Below are 19977 nucleotides of genomic sequence, written 5' to 3'. Positions count from 1 at the left end.
AAAGCAGCAGAGGTTTGAGATCAGAGTTTTCCTTCGAGATAAGCTGACGAGCCCCATCTGCTCAATGCAACTGGTTTTCAGGCGCTGGTAACCTGCCTTTGACCCGTCTCCTCTCAGTAGAAATGATTCTGCCAGGCATAGTGGCTAAGCCACATGTGAAGGCCAGGAGCTGGGCTTGGTGGTCAGAGGCTGTTTGAGACGCACGCTACTGGGAGTATTTAATAGGTAGTGGGAGCTTATCCCTTCCAAGAGGACTACAACCTTGTCATAGGGTTTGAAGGCTTGTATGCCTGAGTGACTCGGAGAGCTATTTTGGCTGGAGTGAGGGCCTTGTGCTTTGGCTCTTGGTAGGGTCACTCATGCCAGACAGATCAAAAGGTCGAGGCCAGACTAAGAATGGTCCAACTGCTCTCCCGGGTTTTGGGGTTCAGCTCAAGGCTAACAACCCTGACTGGTCCATAAACGTTATAATCATTTAATAACAAAATACTAAACCAAGTCAGGCAGCCTGGCAGTGAGGGAAGTGGCTGGTGGAGATGGTTCATCTGGATGGTTGGATGAAGAATCTAGACCTGACACATCGACTGCCCATTTCTCCTGTAGTTGCTTCCCGACCAGCTGGGCTCCTCCAGCAGATTGTGCATTGCTCCAATTCCAGCATCTGCTGTCTGTTGTGTCTCTGATTTTAAAAAAAAAAAGGTCTCTGGACCAGCACTTAGCAAAACCTGTTGTGTAACCATAAATGAACTGCTAAGATTGCAAGCTCTTTATGAATGACTTTTGACCACCATACGTTTCACTTCCAAGGCTACAGAATGGAAGGAGATGTTTGCTCAGTAAATGTACAGAAATCTTTGTTGTTTGGGGAAGGTATTTTCTGCTAAAATTAGCACATGAGGTTAGAACAGCTTCATAACAGTCACACCTGCAGTGACGTACATTAAGTGAAGGCCCTTTACTTCGGGCTTTGATAGAGCTTACTGGCCCCAGGTGAAAAAGGTCCAGCATGAGACCTTGAGAAAAGTGGACCCTGTCCCATATCTCAAGAGCCAGGCATCGAAGAGGAGGAGTACTAATGCCTTCTGTATACTGGCATAGTATTCAGCCATCTCAGGATACAGGTGCCCTAAAACCTGGCACAACGTTTCTGGTGTGTTGGGCAGCAGTACCTTGTAGAACACAGAACAACACAGGATAAAGACTAGATATATTTGTCACATGCACATTAAACATTGGGATGGCGGGGTGGAGGTATGCCTCTGCCAAAGGAGGTTAAAGGCACTCCTTCCCTCCGCTAGCCTGCAGGTTACCCTTGGGCAAGGTGTAGCACCTGCTTAGCCCCTGACCAGGGTCATGGGAAGCCATGGGAACAGGTGGTGGATGGTCGTATGAGCAGCTAGTACATATCTCAAGTCCTGATTGTCTGCCTGGTGTCAGTGGTCGCACAATATCTGAAGAGTATTGATAATGGCTGGGGTCACCTGTCTTGTAAAGGTACTCCAGCAATGGAAAACCACTTCTGTAGAGAAATTTTCCAAAAACAATCATGGTCATTGGACTGTGTTCACCCACGTCATTTGACATGGCCCATGATGATGAAGATATTGAAACATGCAGTGAAACGTGTCGTTTGCACCCACAACCAAGGCAGTCCGAGGATGTGCTGGGGGCAGCCCACAAGTGTCACCATACCACCGGTGCTAACTTATCAGGCCCACAACTTACTAACCCGTACGTCTTTAGAATGTGGGAGGTCACGGGAAGAACAAACCAACTCCTTACAGACAGCAACAGGGGTTGAACCCCGATTGTCTGATGGCTGGCACAATAACCGTACACCATGGTGGAACAGGGTCTCTGAGAGCTGTGGACCCAGCTCAGCACATGTCCCCTCTGTGGACCATGTCTGCACTTCTCACTGCCTCTCTAAAGCAGCCAGCATAATCCAAATATCACCCACCCTGGACATTCCCTCTAACATCGCCCTCCCACCCCACCCCCCACCTCTCCCATCAGGCCGATGATACAAAGCTCTGAAGGTGTATATTGCCAGGCTCAAGGGCAACTTTGATCAGACTCTTGAACAGACCTCTTGTGCAATAAGATGGATTCTTGACCTCACCATCTTCCTCGCTATGATCTTGCCCTTTATCGTTTACCTGCACTGCATTTTTCCGGCAGCTTTTACGCTTTATTCTGCATTGCTGTTGTTTTACGTTGCTTTACCTCAATGAACTGTGTGATGATTTCATCTGTAGGAACAGTATGCAAGACAAACTTTTCACTAGATCTTGGTACTTGTGACAATAATAAACCATTGCCAATACAAACGTGTGCTGAATTAACCAATCCCATAACCTGGGAATGGACAAGTAACACAAGCAGACGACTTGGTTTGCATGAACGGGTTGGGCCAAAGGGCTTCTTTCCATTCTGACTGGCTGACCATGATTCTGATAATAACATATCAACTTATTCCTGTAGTAACACACCACTGCTGGATGTGTAGCTGCTTGCTACATTTAACAACAAATCTATTTCTTCCTTTTAACAGAAGATCTATTGATTTAAAAAACATCCATAACTTTGGCAGTTGTTTTCCATTAACCCTCACTGATCCCTGACTGGAATTTTGATTATCACTGGTTGGAGATGGTTGCCCACAAAGAACATAAAATGTAGAACAGGACAGCACAACCCACGATATCTATGCCAAGCACTATGCTGAATTAAACTAAGGTCTTCTCCTTGCACCAGAAGAGGTAGCATTGGTTTAAAGCAGATAGCGTTGGTTTAATTGCGTGGCAGGGTGCATCTCTACCAAAGAAGGAGCAGCGTGCTCCATCCCTTTGCTACCCTGCAGGTCACCCTTGGGCAAGGTGTAGCACCTGCTCAGCCCCTGATCAGGGTCACATGAAGCCATGGGAGCAGGTGGTGGATGGTCGTATGAGCAACCGGTGCATATCACAAGTCCTGATTATGTGACCACTGGTGCCAGGCAGACAATCTCTTAACTGTATTCATAATGGCTGGGGTCACCTGTCTTGGCACGTAATGAAGGTTTAAGGTGAGAGGGCAAAGATTTAAAAGAGACCTGAAGGGCAATTTTTTTTTTACACAAGGTGATCGGTATTTAGAATGAGGAAGTGGTAGGCGTGAGTCCTAATGAAGGGTTTCAGCTTGAAACTATAATTCTTTATTCTCCTCTATAGATGCTGCCTGACCTGCTGAGTTCCTCCAGCATTTTGTGTGCATTACAATGGGTACAATTACAATGTTTAAAAGGGTTTTTGACTCGTACATGGATAGGAATGGTTTAGCAGGGTATGGGCCAAACACAGTCCATATTCACACAGTGAAGTGGAGATAACTTCATTCAACTTCTCTCGCCCCCTCACTGAACTGTTCCCACAACCCATGGACTCACTTTCAAGGACTTTTTACCTCATGTTCTCAATATTTATTCCTTTGTTATATGTTATTATATATTTTCTGCATTTGCACAATTTGTTGTCTTTTGTATATTGGTGTTTGTCCGAGCTGTTGGGTCTGGTCTTTTATTGATTCTGTTATAGTTACTATTGTATAGATTTATTGAGTATGCTTGCAAGAAAACAAATCTCAGGGTTGTACATGTACTTCGATAATAAATTTACTTTGAACTTTGGACATGGGGCGGTGGGTGTGCGGAACGCCCTGTCAGGAGTGGTGGTAGAGGCAGATATGTTAGGGCCATTTAAGAGACTCTTACAGATGCACATGGATGATAGAAAAATGGAGTGTTAAGAAGGAGGGAAGGGCTGGATTGATCTTAGATTAGGTTAGAAGATATGCACAACGTTGTGGGTCGAAGCGCCTGTAATGTTGTATGATCTAAAAGAAATAGCACCAATTAATGTCTTGGTCATTTGGGTCAAAGGTCCTGTTTTCCAAATCCACGATTCTGCCTGAAGGGTCAGTGATTTTCCAGTGGTGGTTGGAATGACCTGGACCAAGGCACCATGATTTATAACCGGCTGCAGTGAAGTGCCTGTCTTGGGTCAGCTGATGAAATACTTCAGGAGGATTGTCTGTTTATTTATTTATGTAGAGACACAGTGAAGAATAGACCTCACCGGCCCTTAGAGCCATGGCGCCAGCAACCCTTCAGCTTAACCCTAGCCACATCACAGGACAACTTGCAACAACCATTAACCTACCAAACCGGTATGTCTTTGGACTGTGGGAGGAAACTGGAGCTCCTGGAGAAAACCACCACACATTCCATGGGGAGAACGCATAAACTTCTCACAGAGAAATCCAAACTCAAACACCCCAAGTTTAACCGCATCATGCTAACCACTACACTACCGAGGCGCCCACTGTGGTGTTGCAGGAAGCCAAACATTTGAGACGCACACATTGTGTTGTAGGTGAGGGGAAGGGAACAGAATGAGGTTTATTATTACTGACCTATGTCATGAAATTTGTTTTTTGACAGCAGTTTGGTGTAATACATAAAATATACTCTAAATTACATTAAGAAATATAGACCATAAGACACAGAGCAGAATTAGGTTGTTCGGCCCATTGAATCTTCTCCGCCATTCCATCATGGCTGATTTATTATCCCTCTCAGCCCCAGTCTCCTGCCTTCTCCCTGTAACCTTTGACGCCCTGATTAATAAGAGCCTATCGATGTGTTCGTCCATTGTCGATGAGGACCTCGACACCATTATGATGGTGTCGAGACTAGCGTATGGTTTGGATTTAAGTGAGGGAGAGTTGCGCAGCGTCAGCCTCACTCTCTCTTCCCAATTCCCATCTGGATCCAGTGGCAAGACAGAGTCGAGACGGCTGGAGATGGGACTAGGTGCAGTTAATGACCAGGACGCCTTCTGTGTCTTGTCCTGCTCTACACGTTCCACGACGCTTGCAGAGACCGCCTTCTTGACCGTTGGACCTTCCATTGGTCTCGTCTGCTCAATCCGCCAGAGTTTGTCTTCACATGCTGGGATAGACAACTCCCTATCTCACCGAGGGTTTGAGACCTGTCGGCTACCCTCACCTGGTTTAGCCGGCTTGTCGAAGCCGTTGCCTGGGGTGTGGCTGCTGTCGCATGCAAACAGCTACGGGGAGCCACAGGTGAGAGCTGAGTGCCAGGTGGGGATCAAAGGTGGACTAACCGCCCTGAAAAGGACGCAACATGTTCCCCCACCAGAGGTGCTACCCGTTCCTGACACCCCAAGAGCCTATCAATCTCTGCCTTAATACAGTGCCTTGATAAAATTTTCACACTTTACTGTCTCATTTTCTAAATTTAAAATATTGAAGTAGGAAGTTTTGAGCTGATCTACAAAATATTGTGCATCATGTCAAATCAAAAGAAAATTTCTAAAACCTGTCAACAATTTACTGAAAATTTAAAACTAAAATTGTGAGGCTGAAGAAGTATTCATCCCCTTTGTAATTACTATGGTAATTTTCCTCAGGTGCAACACTGTATATTACCTTACCAACTCACCCAATTGTTGATGTTGAAAATTGGAGGATCCCCTGAATAAATTCCCCCTCTCTCTGTAAGGTCCAACACTATGGTAGATTTTCAACAGACCAAACCAAAATGAAGATAAAAGGCATTCAAGACAAGTCAATGGAGAAGCACAAATCTGGGGACGGGTACAAGACCATCTCAAAGGCACTGAACACACCTGGAGCTCAGTGCAGTCCATCATGAAAAAGGGGAAAAGATATGTAACCACAGCCACACGGCCTGGGTCATGCTGCCCCTCTGAACTTAGTCGCCGGAGCAGAATATCTGTAAGAGGGGCTACTGTGATGCCAACAGTCACTTTGAGTTGCAGAAGTCAGTGGCTGCAACTGGAGATGAAATTCATGTCTCCACAATCTTTAAAGCCTTGCACCAAAAAAGGTATTTATGGAAGCGTGGCAAGGAATAAGCCCTGGCTAATACAAAAAGCATTTCCTCGTCTGGAAAGACTTTGCAAGGTGTCTCTTAGAAAATACTGTGAAGATGTGAAAGAAGGTTGTGTGGTCACTTGAGACTAAATTCAAACATATTGGTCTCAACACTCAGCAGTACGTTTGTCAGCCAGGTAACATCATCCCTACTGTAAAATATTGTGGAGGTTGCATCATGCTATGGGGATGCTTTTCAGCCACCGAGACTGGAAATCTGGTCAGGATTGATGGGAAAATGAATGCTGCTAAATACAGAGAGATCCTGGATAAAAATCTGATGGCTTCTGCCAAAGAGCTTAAACTGGGGAGGAAGTCTGTCTTTCAACAGGACAACACTCTGCCAGAGCAACCATGGAGTGGTTTCAAATGAACAAAGTTGATGACCTTTGAGTAGCCCAGTAAATCCTGACCTTAACTCAATCGAACATCTCTGGTAAGACCTCAAGATTGCTGTCCACCACCGCTCCCCAACTAATCTGGCACAGCTTGACCAATTTTGCAAGGAGGAATGAGCAAATCTTACTCCATCACATTGTGCAAAGCTAATAGAGACTTATCCAAAAGGACTTCTGGTTGTAATAGCTGCGAGAGGTGGTTCAACCAAGTACTGAGCAAAGGGGCATGAATACTTTTGAACTGCTGATATTTCAGATTTTGAATTTTTAGGTTTTAATGCTTTACAATGTTCCGTTTTTGGGCTCTGCTATGAAAAAAGGAGCATGTGATTCACAAATAAAAATTCTCAGTTAAATTGATCAAAATCCCTGTTTGTAATATTCATTTATGTAAACAAAATCCTTTACAAGGCAACGTATACCCAACGTCTTAACCACCACAGTCGTCCGTGGCAATGAATTCTACAGATCGACCACCCTCTGGCTAAAGAAATCTCTTCTCTGTTCTATCACTGTCTACTCTGTCTTGGCCTTTCAGTAAGTAATGCAAAATGAGAGCAGAATAATAAGGTAGTGTACATGGGTTCATTGTCCATTCAAAAATCGGACGGCAGAGGGGAAAAAGCTGTTCCTAAAACATTGAGTGTGTATCTTTGGGGTTTCTGTGCCTCCTCCCTGATGGTAGCAATGTGACGAGGGCATGTCTGGGGTGGTGGTGGTCCTTTTGAAGGTGTCCTCGATGGTGGTGAGGCTAGTGCCCATGACCGAGTTTACAATTCTCTGCATCTTTTTTCAATCCTGTGCAGTGGTCCCTCCGTACCAGATGGTGATGCAGCCTGTCAGAATGCTCTCCATGATTGATGCTGCTATGAATGTGAATGCTTTGCATCGGTTGAGAGCCCTGTTTGACATGAAAGCGTGTGTACACTGTTGGCTTCTGAGAGGGTTGAGAAAAGATTTGGGTGTTGCCCTTATGAGCCTCTGCCAGTGTGCTGTGCAGTTGCTGACAGATCTGTACTGGGGTTTTCCAGAAAGGGGAAGGATCTTGAAATGATGAATCTAACAACAAACTGTTGTGTACTAAAGAAGTTGCCTGACTGTTCACAAAGAACCTCCCCTCTTCAGAGAATACTGACGTGGAGAAGCTGATTAATGAGATTACTGGTGAATATGAATTCTGAGCTGAATCAGTGATGAACGGATCTGATCGTTTCCCAAGAATTGACGCTTTTGAAAAACTATCGTAGCTGATTGCAGTCTCAGAGTTTAGGAAGTCAATTATTTTGTTGAAAATCTGAGATGTGTTGATAAAGGTTAGCCACCATTGAGCACATCTACATGCAGTGCTGTTGCAGGAATGCAGAATCCATCCTCAGGGATCCCCACCATCCAGGCCAGACTCTTGTGTTGCTTCTTCAGTGACCTTTGGATGTGTGCTCCAAAATTCCTCTTTGCATCTGTGTTCCTAAGTGTCCTTTCATTTACTGTATAGTTGATCACTACCATGCTCTCTTCTCGCTGCTGCCATCAGGAAGAAGGTACAGGAGCCTCAGGACCCACACCACCAGGTTCAGGAACAGTTATTACTCCTTGACCATTAGGCTCTTGAACCAAAGGGGATAACTTCACTCAGCTTCACTCACCCCATCACTAAACTGTTCCCACAACCTATGGACTCACTGTCAAGGACTCCTCATCTCATGTTCTTGATATTTAATGATTATTTATTTATTATTATGTTTTTACCTTTTTCTCTTTGTATTTACAATAAATGCCTGCAAGAAATGAATCTTGGGGTTGTCTATGGTGACATATATGCACTTTGATAATAAATTTGCTTTGAACTTTTTGTCACATGTACATCGAAATGTGTGTGAGCACATGGCCAAGTGGTTAAGGCATTGGATTAGCTACCTGAAGGTTGTGAGTTTGAGCCCCAGCCGAGGGAACGTGTTGTGTCCTTGAGCAAGGCACTTAATCACTCAACCATTGCTCTGCGACGACACTGGTGCCAAGCTGTATGGGTCCTAATGCCCTTCCCCTGGACAACATTGGTGTCGTGGAGAGGGGAGACTTGCAGCATGGGCAACTGCTAGTCTTCCATACAACCTTGCCCAGGCCTGCGCCCTGGAGAGTGAAGACTTTCCAGGCACAGGTCCATGGTCTCGCAAGGCTAACGGATGCCTTTTTATACATCGAAACATACGGTGAAATACATCATTTGTGTCAACAGCCTACACAGTCTGAGGATGTGCTGGGGCAGCCTGCTAGTGTTGCCATGCTCAACATAGCATGGCCAGAACTGGCTAACCCTAACCTGCACATCTTTGGAATGTGGGAGGAAACCCATGCTGACATGGGTTAAGGACAAGCTCCTTACAGACAGTGGCAGGAATTGAACCCCGATCACTAGCGCTGTTGAGCATTGAGCTAACCGCTACACTGCCATGCACATATAAGTGGTGATTAAGGTGTCAGATTGTGATAAACGGAAATAATGTTATTTATTTATTGAGGTGAAACACGGAACACGTTCTTCTGGCCCAACAAACCGGGGCGCCCAGCATCCCATCTATTTAATCCTCACCTTATCACAGGACAATTTACAATCACCAATTAGCCTACTAACTGGTACATCTTTGGACTGTGGGCAGGAACCAGAGCGCCCAGAGGAACTGTGAGTGGTAATGGGGCGAATGTACAAACCTCTCACAGACGGTGCTGGATTTGAACTCCGAATGCCGGAATGCCCCAAGCTGTAATGGTGCCGTGCGAACTGCTACACTATCGTGGCACACTAACAAAAGAAAAGGTGCCAGAAATACTCAACAGGCCCGGCAGCATCGATAGAAAGAGAAAAAGTCTGAATATTTAATGACGATGTGGGAGTCTGTAGGCACTGGAACAAGTAATCTACTGGAAGAAGTCAGCAGGTCGAGCAGCACTGGTGGAAAGGAATTGTCGACGTTTTGGGTTAAAATCTTTGATGTTTCTTCGGACTCCAGATCTAATGGAAGTTCATTGACCCAAAACGTTAGCTCTGTGCGTCTCTCTCCACAAATACTGCGTTACCTGCTGAGTGTCTTTGGCGGTTTCGACTCATTTTTCTTTCAGTTTTGTCCAGCTGTTGCTCTTGGACGGAAACATTTTGTTTCCATTGGTTACAGACTGAGTGAGAAGAACAGCCTTCCTTCCTTCGTGATCTCATTGAATGGTGGAGCAGACTCAACGGGCCAAATGGCCACTGCTCACACTCCTTCGTAACACTCTATTCTGCACACTGTTACTGCTTTTGGCTCTGTACTACCTTGATATGCTTGCGTGTGGAATGATCTCTCTGGATGGCGTCCAGTGCAAAGATTTTTCACTGTATCCTGCTACACGTGACAATAGTTTACCAATTACCTTGTGAAGGCAGTCAAAGAGGATATAGGGACAACTGAATCCTCTGGCAGAGGAGGAGAAGGCAGTTTGACTGAGCGTATCTCTGAAATATGATGAGTCCTAATTCCTCTTCCCCTTAGTCCTGCAATTTATCTTTTTGGATTCAGGCAGTGCGAGCCAGTGCATCGTTCCATTTGTAAGGGGTTTCTTCTTTGTTATGTTAAAATTAAAATGGCTTCTTTGTTATGTTAATCTTTTAAACTGCTGCGTATGTGAATTAAAATGGCTTCTATGTTATGTTAAATACTGAGAAAGTCTCTAGCTAGCAATTTGCTTGGGTTATAACAGACAGCAGGTGTACTATCAGCCAATGGGTGTCCACGTTATTCTTTCTTGGGGCGATACGCTGTCTCATGACCGGGAGCCGGGGGCTTTTGGCGGGGAGTCGGAGGAGAGACCGTGAGGACGACGGACATGCGGGGAAAGCTCAGGTTGATCACTCTGGGCGGTCCCGAGCCACGAGTCGATGGGGTCAGAGGGGTCCCGAAGAGGTTCCCGAGCTCCAACGTGTGCACAAAGAAATTGAACTTTGATAAGTCTGGTGCCTTTTCCATTCCTTTTTTTGTATTGAACTTAGATTAATCTCATAGATTCAGTAATATCTATAAAGTGTAACTGGTAAAATGTACAGTGTATGCTGGCTGATGATTGATGTTTGAAGCTGAATCAGGTGGCAGTTGTACAGCAACCGACACAACCGGGAGACAAGGTGGACGGCGGACGGGGTTTCCCCTAGATACATACGAGCCAATATAGCTGAGTGCTACACATTTATTTACTCAGGTACACATGGCAACGGGCCCTTCTGGCCCAATAGACCCTTCCTGTCCAGTTCAAAACAAGTTCAAAGTAGATTTATTATCAAAGTACATATATACATACACGTGGCCAAATGGTTAAGGCATTGGACTAGCGATCTGAAGGTCATGAGTTGGAGCCCCAGCCAAGGCAACGTGTTGTGTCCTTGAGCAAGGCACTTAACCACATATTCCTTTGTGACGACACCGGTGCCAAGCTGTATCAGCCCTTGCCCTTCTCTTGGACAACATTGGTGGTGTAGAGAGGGGAGACTTGCAGCATGGACAACTGCTGGTCTTCCATACAACCTTGCCCAGGCCTGCGCCCTGGAGAGTGAAGACTTCCCAGGCGCAGATCCATGGTCTCGCAAAACTAACGGATGCCATAATATATATACCCATACCCATTTTCTTGTGGGCATTCAGAGTAAATACGAAGAAACACAATAGAATCAATGAAAGACCACACACAACAAATAGGGACAAACAACCGGTGTGCAAAAGACAACAAACTGCAAATATTTTTAAAGAAGAAGAAAATAATAATATTATGTTCCCAATATTCATTGCTTACTTGAGTTATAGAGTCCTCAAGAGTGAGTCTACAGGTTGCAGCATCAGTTCAGAATTGAGGTCAGTGAAGTTATCCCCTCTGGTTCAGGAGTGTGATCGTTGAGAGGGAATAACTGTTCCTGAACCTGGAGGTGTGGTCTCACGTGTGACCAATTAACCAACTAACTCGTGCATCTTCACCATGACCTGGGTTCAATCTCAACCTTTCGAACTGTTCATGTGGAATTTTCACGTTTCTTCCTGTGACGGGGTGTGTTTCCCTGGGAACTGTTTTCCCTCCTGCATTCCGATGATGTGCGGGTCAGTAGGGTAACTGGCTGCTGTAAATTACCCTACCAAGAAAAACCTGCAAAAAGTGGTGTGTACAGCCCAATCCGTTACAGAGGAAGCTCTCCCCACCATTGAGCAAATCTTACAGAAGAGGGCATGACCTGGATGGTGGGGGTCCTTGATGATGGATGCTGCTTTCTTGTGGAACTTGTGTCTATGGACTGCCACAAGAAAGCAGCAGCCATCATCGAGGTCCCCCACCATCCAGGCCATGCCCTCTTCTCACTGTTGTTAATAGGAACAAAGTACAGGGAGCCTTGGGTCCCACACCACCTGGTTCAGGAACAGCTAATAGCCCTGAACCAGCGTGGATAACTTCACTCACCACAGCTCTGAACTAACGTCACAACCTACTGACTCTCTTTCAAGGACTCTATAACTCACAGATGTTCTCAGTATTATTTTTACTTATTTACTCATTTTTTTTATTTGCACTTCCAATCTGCACTTTGTAAGGCACGAAAATGCCCGACGCAGGCCTCTCATGGTCCGAGTCGACGTTCCCTCCCTCCCTTATTTGCACAAATAGTCTTTTGCACATTAGTTTCAGTCTTTGTGTGTAGTTTTTCATTGATTCTATATTTCTCTGTTCTACTGTGAATGCCCGCAGGAAAATGAACCTCAGGGCTGTATATGGTGACATATATGTACTTTCATAATAAATTTACTTTGAAATTTGAACCAGTGTGTAGTTGAGAGGTAGAATCGGAGATGAAGGGGGTTTAGATGTGCGAGAGAGAATAGAATACAGAGGATTGTGGGCAAACGGGACTGATGGGAGCGCAGTAAGAGCCAGTATTGACTTGATGGGCTGAAGGGCCTCCTATCCTGTAAGATGAATGAAGCTCCCCTGTGGTTCCACGTGCTTTGGTTACCAGTGGCACCACAAGTGATGGTGCTTTCCGATACATTCTGCACACACCTGCTATCCAATCGTCAGCAAAATAACCAATCCCTGCCGGTGAAGTTATTGATGTTTTAACATCTCAAAGTTCAAAGTAAATTTATTATAAAAGTATGTACATGTCACCATATACAATCCTGAGATGCATTTTCTTGTGGGCATACTCAATAAATCCATTATAAAATAATAACCATAATAGAAGGACTAACAGCAACCCGGGCATTCAACCAGTGTGCAAAAGACAACAAACTGTGCAAGCACAAAAAAAAATAAATAAGAAACAATAAATGTTGAGAACGTGAGATGAAGAGTCCTTGAAAGTGAGTCTCTTGGTTGTGGGAACATTTCAATGATGAGGCAAGTGAAGTTATCCCCTTTGGCTTAATAACTGTTCCTCAACCTGGTGGTGTGGCTCCTGGAGGCTCCTGAACCACCTTCCTGATGGCAGCAGTGAGAGGGGAGCATGGCCTGGGTGGTGGGTGTGGGTCCCTGATGGTGAATGCTTCTCATTGTTCATCTTGGTACAAAGCATGCAAGGTGTTCAGTTATAAATCAAGCCTGGCGTGACCAGAACGGAAATTTAATCCATCAGCTATTCTGTGCATTTTAAAGGAAATATTTGCATTTCTAAAGAAGAGAAATGAGCTTTATTTGTGACATGTACATCTATAAAAGAGACTGGAAAGAGTGACGTGAACAAGGATGATACCTGCACTTGAGGTGGGAGGGGGAGCTTTAAGGGAGATATTTGGGCAAATTATTAACCGAGACTAGTGGGTTCCTGGAGATGGGAAAAGAGATTAGCTTTATGTCACGTGTACGTCGAAACATACAGTGAAATCTGTCATTTCGCGTCAATGTCCAGTCCATCCCTGCATGCGTTGGGGCCAGCCTGCAAGTATCGCAACTTACTAAGTTGTGCGCACACTTATTAACCTTAACCTGTATGACTTTTGAATGTGTAAGGAAACAGGAGCAAACCAATACATTCATGGGGAGAACATAGTGACCACTACACTACTGTGCTGCCTCATATAGTGTCTATAGTGTAACTCTTAATCTTGGGTTGTATATTTATGAAGTGTCTTCTTAATCTTAAGCCCATCACCCCAACTGGGGCATAGGCCACCAGGAGCAGCTCACCAGAGTCCTCTGGTCCTGAGTCAATCCTTCACGTTGTCCCCAACGATGAGGCCTTTGGTGCTTCTGGCATTTCTGTAGCTTTGGGTTTTTATGGGATGGGGTTGCTAGCTCCCTGCCCAACTCTTCTCCTGTTACAGGCAAGCTTGGGGCCATCCTTGGTGGAGTTTTCTCACTGTAACCCATCCTGTACATCTCCATCAGCTACATTCTCCTGCCCTCCACTTGGAGGAAATTTGTTGATGGGTGATATTTTCAAAGGGAGTGTTTGACCATATAGAAATGATAGTTGTGAGAAACTACATATTTTAACTCTATTGGCTCTTCAGCTCATCTGCCTGTCACCTCCCCCTGGTTCCCCTCCTCCTTCCCTTTCTTCCACAGTCCACTCTCCTCTCCTATCAGATTTCTCCTTCAGCCCTTTACCTTTTCCACCTATCACCTATCACCTCCAAGCTTCTTACTTCATCCCAACCATCCACCTTCCCCTTCACCTATCACCTGCCAGCTTGTACTCCTTTCTTTCCTATTTATTCTGACTCTTCCCCTTTCCTTTCCAGTCCCAATGAAGGAAATCAGCCCGCAACATCGAATATCTATTCCTCTCTGTACTGCCTGACCTGCTGAGTTCCTCTAGCGTTTTGAGTGTGTGTGTGTGTTGCTGAAGATTTTCAGCATCTGCAAAATTTCTTGTGTCTGTGATTGGTTCTTCAAGTCCTGTTTTGGGAGCACAGATTCTCAGTGCTGGCCTGTCAAATGCCTTCCTTAACATTGGGATAATTCATTGGGTGGCAATGTAGTAGGATGTTTATGCAGAGGCTTGTTTGTGCTTGGCTCCCAGAGGAGTTGCTGCAGGTCTTGGATCTGTGGAGAGTCATTTTCTGGATCGTGAGCTCTGCTAATGCGGCCCACTATTACTGTCTGTCTCCGGGGTCAGCGGCCCGCTGTTTCCATGTTCCTCACCTTGAAAAGATGTGCTGGAGCACTACGTGCAGTTCTGGTCTCCTTACTTGAAGAAATGTATTCTGGCTTTGGAGGAGGCCCACCAGAGATGAGAGGCTTAGTCTAGGACAGGGGTTCCTAATCTTTTTTATGCCCTGGACCCGATACCATTAAGCAAAGGGTCCATGGATCCCAGGTTGGGAACTGCTAGTGTGGGACAAGAGACTGAGTTTCCTGGGACTATATTTGTTGACAGGATTCGAGGAGATCTTACAAAAACATAGAGAAGGGGCAGGAAAGTTGTTTCTACTGGTAGGGGAGACACAAACTAGGAGACATAATCTCAAGATTAGGACAAGTAGATTTAAGGTAGACATACAAGATGTCGGTGAGGCCTAATTTTCAGCATCATGTGCAGTTTTGGTCATCTTCCTCCAGGAAAGATGCAAATAAGATTGAAAGAGTGCAGAGAAATTTTACAAGGATGTTGCTGGGACTGAAGGACCTGAGTTATAAGGAAAGATTGAATAGGTTAGGTCTTTATTCTTTGGTATGTACTGCAGAAGATTTGGTGGAGATTTGATTGAGGTAGACAAATGCAAGCAAACTTTTTCCACTGAGTTTGGGAAGAACTATAACTAGATGTCATGGGTTAAGAGTGAAAAGTTTAAGGGTAATGAGGGGAATCTGTACTTAGTGTCATGACAGCCAGTGCAAATGGTGCGTACAATGTTTTCAATGTTTAAGAGAACTTTGTAAAGATACATGGGAGACTTTAACTCCAAAGTTGGACAGGAAAGGGGTGGTAACATCATAGGACCTTTTGGATTAGGGGAGAAAAATGAAAATGGAGAAAGGTTTACTGATTGGCGTGTCAGAAACAACCAAGTGATCACCAATACTTGGTATAAAAACCATCCACGTAGATTGTGTATTTGGATTAGCCCTGGAGATAAAACAAGGAATCAAATAGATTCCATTACCATCAATGAATGCGTTAGAGATAATATCATAAATTCTAAAGCCTACCCAGGAGCAGACTGTGGTTCAGATCACCATCCAGTAATAGCTACCATCAAAACAAAATTAAAGAAACCGAAATGTGGAAAGAAGAGAAAGAAGTATCTGCTGGGAGAACTTAAAAATGATAGCATACTTAAGCAACAATTCAAAACAGCTGTAGAAGAACACCTCAACAAAAACAGAACAACATCGTATTAACAACAGCAAAGAAATGTACAAAAAATTAAGGAAATTACTGGAATTAAGAAAACCTCCTCTGCAGGATGCATAAGATCAGGAGACGGATCCAAACTAACAGATCCAGATAAAGTATGTGAGAGGTGGATTCAGTATATAGAGCAGCTTTTTGAAGATAATAGAGGGGAACTCCCAGATGTTAAACACCCTAAAGCAATGAAAAGCATGAAACATGGTAAGGCCACTGGACCTGATGAAATTTCAGTGGAAATGATACAAGCCCTAGAAGATCTGGGCATAGATATTTTTGAACTGTTTAATGGCATTTATGAGTCTGGTGTATTGCCTGACAATCTCTTGAAATCAGTATTTATAACTCTGCCAAAAATTCCTGGAACTATTGACTGTGAAAATTATAGAACAATCAGTCTTATGAGTGACATAATAAAGATTTTGTTGAGAATTGTTCTGAGTCGAATTAAAAAACTTCTAAACTGCAATATGGGTTTATTGAGGATAGAGGAACTAGGAACATAATTTTCATATTACGAATGCTTTCGGAAAGGGTAATTGATTATCAAAATGATTTTTTTTAATGTTTTATTGATTTCACTAAAGCATTCGACAAAGTGCAACATGAAAAATTATTTAAAATTCTCACTAAACTAAACATTGACGGAAGGGACCAGCAACTGCTTCAAAATTTATATTGGGATCAAACAGCGGCAGTAAAAATTGATGATAACATAAGCAGTGGGATTAAAATTCAAAGAGGAGTTAGACAGGGATGCGTTGCCTCACGGGAATTATTTAATATCTATAGTGAAATGATTCTCAGAGAAATAGAAGACCTAGATGGGATAAAAATTGGAGGTGTTAACATCAACATGAAGGTCGTGAGTTCGAGCCCTAGCTGAGGCAGCGTGTTGTGTCCTTGAGCAAGGCACTTAACCACACACTGCTCTGTGACGACACTGGTGCCAAGCTGTATGGGTCCTAATGCCCTTCCTTTGGACAACATTGGTGTCGTGGAGAGGGGAGACTTGCAGCATGGGCAACTGCTGGTCTTCCATACAACCTTGCCCAGGCCTGTGCCCTGGAGAGTGAAGACTTTCCAGGCACAGTTCCATGGTCTCGCAAGACTAAAGGATGCCTTTTTTGTATATAATGTATATAACCATATAATGTCTATAGAAATGAGAAATTTCTTTGAACCAGGGTATAAAGCCCAGTAGTACACATAACACACAATAACTAATGAAAGGAAGGATGCATGTGCCTATCTACATGTCTGTTTAAAAATCCTGTATGTAATTGTCTCTACCACTGTCTCAAACAGCATGTTCCAAGCACCCACACTCTCTTGTGTTTTTAAAAAATATATATATAACAGAAAAACAAATCTTGCCCCTCACATCTCCTTTAAAATTATCTTAAATTTGCTCACCTTAAATTCATGCCCTCTGCTATTAGACATTTCAACCCAGGGTAAAAGATACTGTCTGTCTGCTCTATCTATGCCTCTCATAATTTCATAAACCTTGTTCAGATCTCTCAGTCTGAATTTTTGTATTCTATCAATTTTAATTGGCCACGTCATGACGTGCCTGCTCCTTACATTTTCTTTGCGGTCCTGTTTCAGAAAAGCTGGAAGAAGAATTGGTTTATCCTGTATCCAGCCAGCCAGCATGGGATCTCCCGGTTGGAGTTCTTCGACAGCAAGGATGGGGTCACTGTGTCCGAGAAGCAGTCTACCAAAAAGGTGGATAAAAAGATCATCCGGCTGTCCGACTGCATCAGCATCACAAATGCCCCGAACGAGGTGTGTCCGAAGGATTCCATGTCTGCCTTCACCATCGAAATGGAGGAAAAGCTGTATACTTTCGCGGCAGAGAAGTCGATCAGTGCAGAATGGGTTGAAAAACTCTGTGAGATAGCTTTCCCGGTGAGTCTCAGAAATGTCTGTGAACGTGAAAGGTGCTGAGGAGAGCATTGTGAGCAGGTCCTCTGGTCCGTTCCGACTCATTCATGCTGCTCATATTTGCCCCTGTTTGACCTGTATCCCTCTGCCTGACCTGCTGAGCTCCTCCAGCATTTTGTGTGTGTGTGTGTGTGTGTGTGTGATTCCATGCACTGACCACCCTCTAGGTTTCCAGCCTTCTTTATGCCCTGGAGCCTTTGTAATGTGGCAGCAGGTTCGCGGGTTTGGTGAGCAAGACAGAAAACACTAACTAGAAATAAGCAGGTTAATCATTAATTTGCAGACACTAAAAATTTGACCCAACATTTAAGTCCCCTCAGGTTACACAAACTACAAAGCAAAAAATTCAACAAACAGATACTTAGCAAAAAGTGCGTGAAGAGCATACGTTCCCAGTGGTTCTGTGTAGCGTGCCCTGGGGACAAGGGAAAAGAGAGAGCGAAGCTCTCACATAGGTGCCGTGCATGCAGCTAGCCAATGGGAAAGAGTGGCAGCACTTTGTAGACTCACCTGTCAGTGGCCGAAGTGGCGTTTGACTGGAAAATAAGTCACACCCACACACTACAGCTTCACCATGAACCAGGGGTTTCATGGAGCCCAGGTTGGGAACTCCTACTCGGCGTGGAAAAAGTTACCCTTCAGAACATAGAAATCTGCAGCACATTACAGGCCCTTTGCCCCACAGTGTTGTGCCAACCATGGGACCTACTCTAGAAGCTGCCTAGAATTTCCCTAGCGCATAGCCCTCTATTTTTCTAAGCTCCACATACTTATCTAAGAGGCTCTGAAAAGACCCTATTGTATCCCATTCCATCACCACCACTGGCAGTGCATTCTACGCACCCACCACTCTCTGTGAAAAACTCACCCCTGACATCCCCTCGGTACCTATTTCCAAGCACCTTGAAACTATGCCCCCTTGTGTTGGCCATTTCAGCCCTGTGGAAAAGCCTTGGATTGTTCTTGGCAAATTTTTCTACCGAAGTGGTTTGCCCATCTTCTGGGCAGTGTCTTTACAAGAGGGGTGACCCCAGCCATTATCAATACTCTTCAGAGATTGTCTGCCTGGTGTCAGTGGTCACATAACCAGGACTTACGATACGTATCAGCTGCTCATACGACCATCCACCACCTGTTCACATGGCTTCATATGACCCTGAACTGCTACACCTTGCCTAGGGGTGACCAGCAAGCTAGCGGAGGGAAGGAGCATCTTAGATCTCCTTTGGTAGAGTCGTTATCCCCACCCGCCACCTGTTCTGATCTTTAGCGTAATCAAAAATAAATTTGCATTCTAATATTGTGGAAATCGCCCTCTGAATGAATACCCATTCCTGTATGTAATATTCGAGAACCCAAGGATGTTCTTGTGTGTTAATGATTTATGTTTGTGTTTCACTGTAGCCTCTCACTGTGGACACTGGTGGACCTCAATCTCTGGAGATGGCAGAGAACAGTATCTACTTCTCCCGATCTGAAGGTAAGATGAGTGGGTTAGCTAGCAATTAGTTATATGTTATGGTTTATAAATGCACAACCCATGTTGAAGTTATTTAATTCCTGTCATGCCTCTGACTGAAATGAGTTTCTCCTCCACTCTGTGCTTTTAGCTTCTTTTCTGTCCATAGAGTATCTTTAGATCATAGAGAAGATTAGTTGAATAATTCAGCATGATCACCTGGGTATCTAAAAGAGCTTTTACTTCATGTGTCTTTACATAGTTGATAATTTAACTGAGAGATGATGGTTGAAGACTAATATACAGACCATGGAATATTACAACACAGCACAAGCCCTTCACATGATGTTGTGCCAACCTTTCCTTCGCCTCACAATATTGTGCTGACCTTTTGATCTACTGTAAGATCAAGAGGGTTTTTTTTTTCCATAGTAGGATCAGAGAACACAGCCTCAGGACAGAGGGAAATCCACTTAGAACAGAGATGAGGGATTTCTTTAGCCAGAAGGTGGTGAATCTGTCTAATTTGTTGCCGCAGGTGGCTGTGGAAGCCAGGTCACTGGTGCTTTTAAGGTGGAGGCTGATAGGTTTTTGATTAGTACAGCCGTGAAGGGTTACGGGGAGAAGACAGAAGAATGAGGTTGAGAGGGAAATGGACAAGCCATGATGAAATGGTGGAAAAGACGTGATGGGCTGAATGGCCTAATTCTGTTCGTATGTCATATATTCTAATGATATTGTACCCTCTTCCAAATGCCCGCATCAACCTGCCCTGCTGCAAGAATGCCTAGTCTCCTGATCCCTGGAATTATTTTATTCCTTCAAAGTAATGGGATCTCTTGTACAAAACG

At 44.4% G+C, this 19977-nt stretch overlaps 1 protein-coding gene across 1 annotated transcript in view; it reads left to right on the top strand.

Annotated features, from left to right (window-relative positions):
- The window catches only part of dok1b (docking protein 1b), a 94148-nt gene that overhangs the window by 53978 nt on the left and 20193 nt on the right, over positions 1-19977 (top strand). The window contains exons 2-3 of the mRNA XM_072256767.1: positions 17329-17631; positions 19072-19147. Of these exons, the coding sequence (XP_072112868.1) occupies positions 17329-17631; positions 19072-19147 (379 nt within the window). The remainder of the gene's footprint in view (positions 1-17328; positions 17632-19071; positions 19148-19977) is intronic.

The sequence above is a fragment of the Mobula birostris genome, chromosome 4 (genome assembly GCF_030028105.1).
Source record: "Mobula birostris isolate sMobBir1 chromosome 4, sMobBir1.hap1, whole genome shotgun sequence".
Classification (NCBI taxonomy): Eukaryota; Metazoa; Chordata; class Chondrichthyes; order Myliobatiformes; family Myliobatidae; genus Mobula; species Mobula birostris.
The sequence above is the reverse complement of the archived record's forward strand: the minus strand, read 5'-3'. Positions and strand labels throughout refer to the sequence as shown.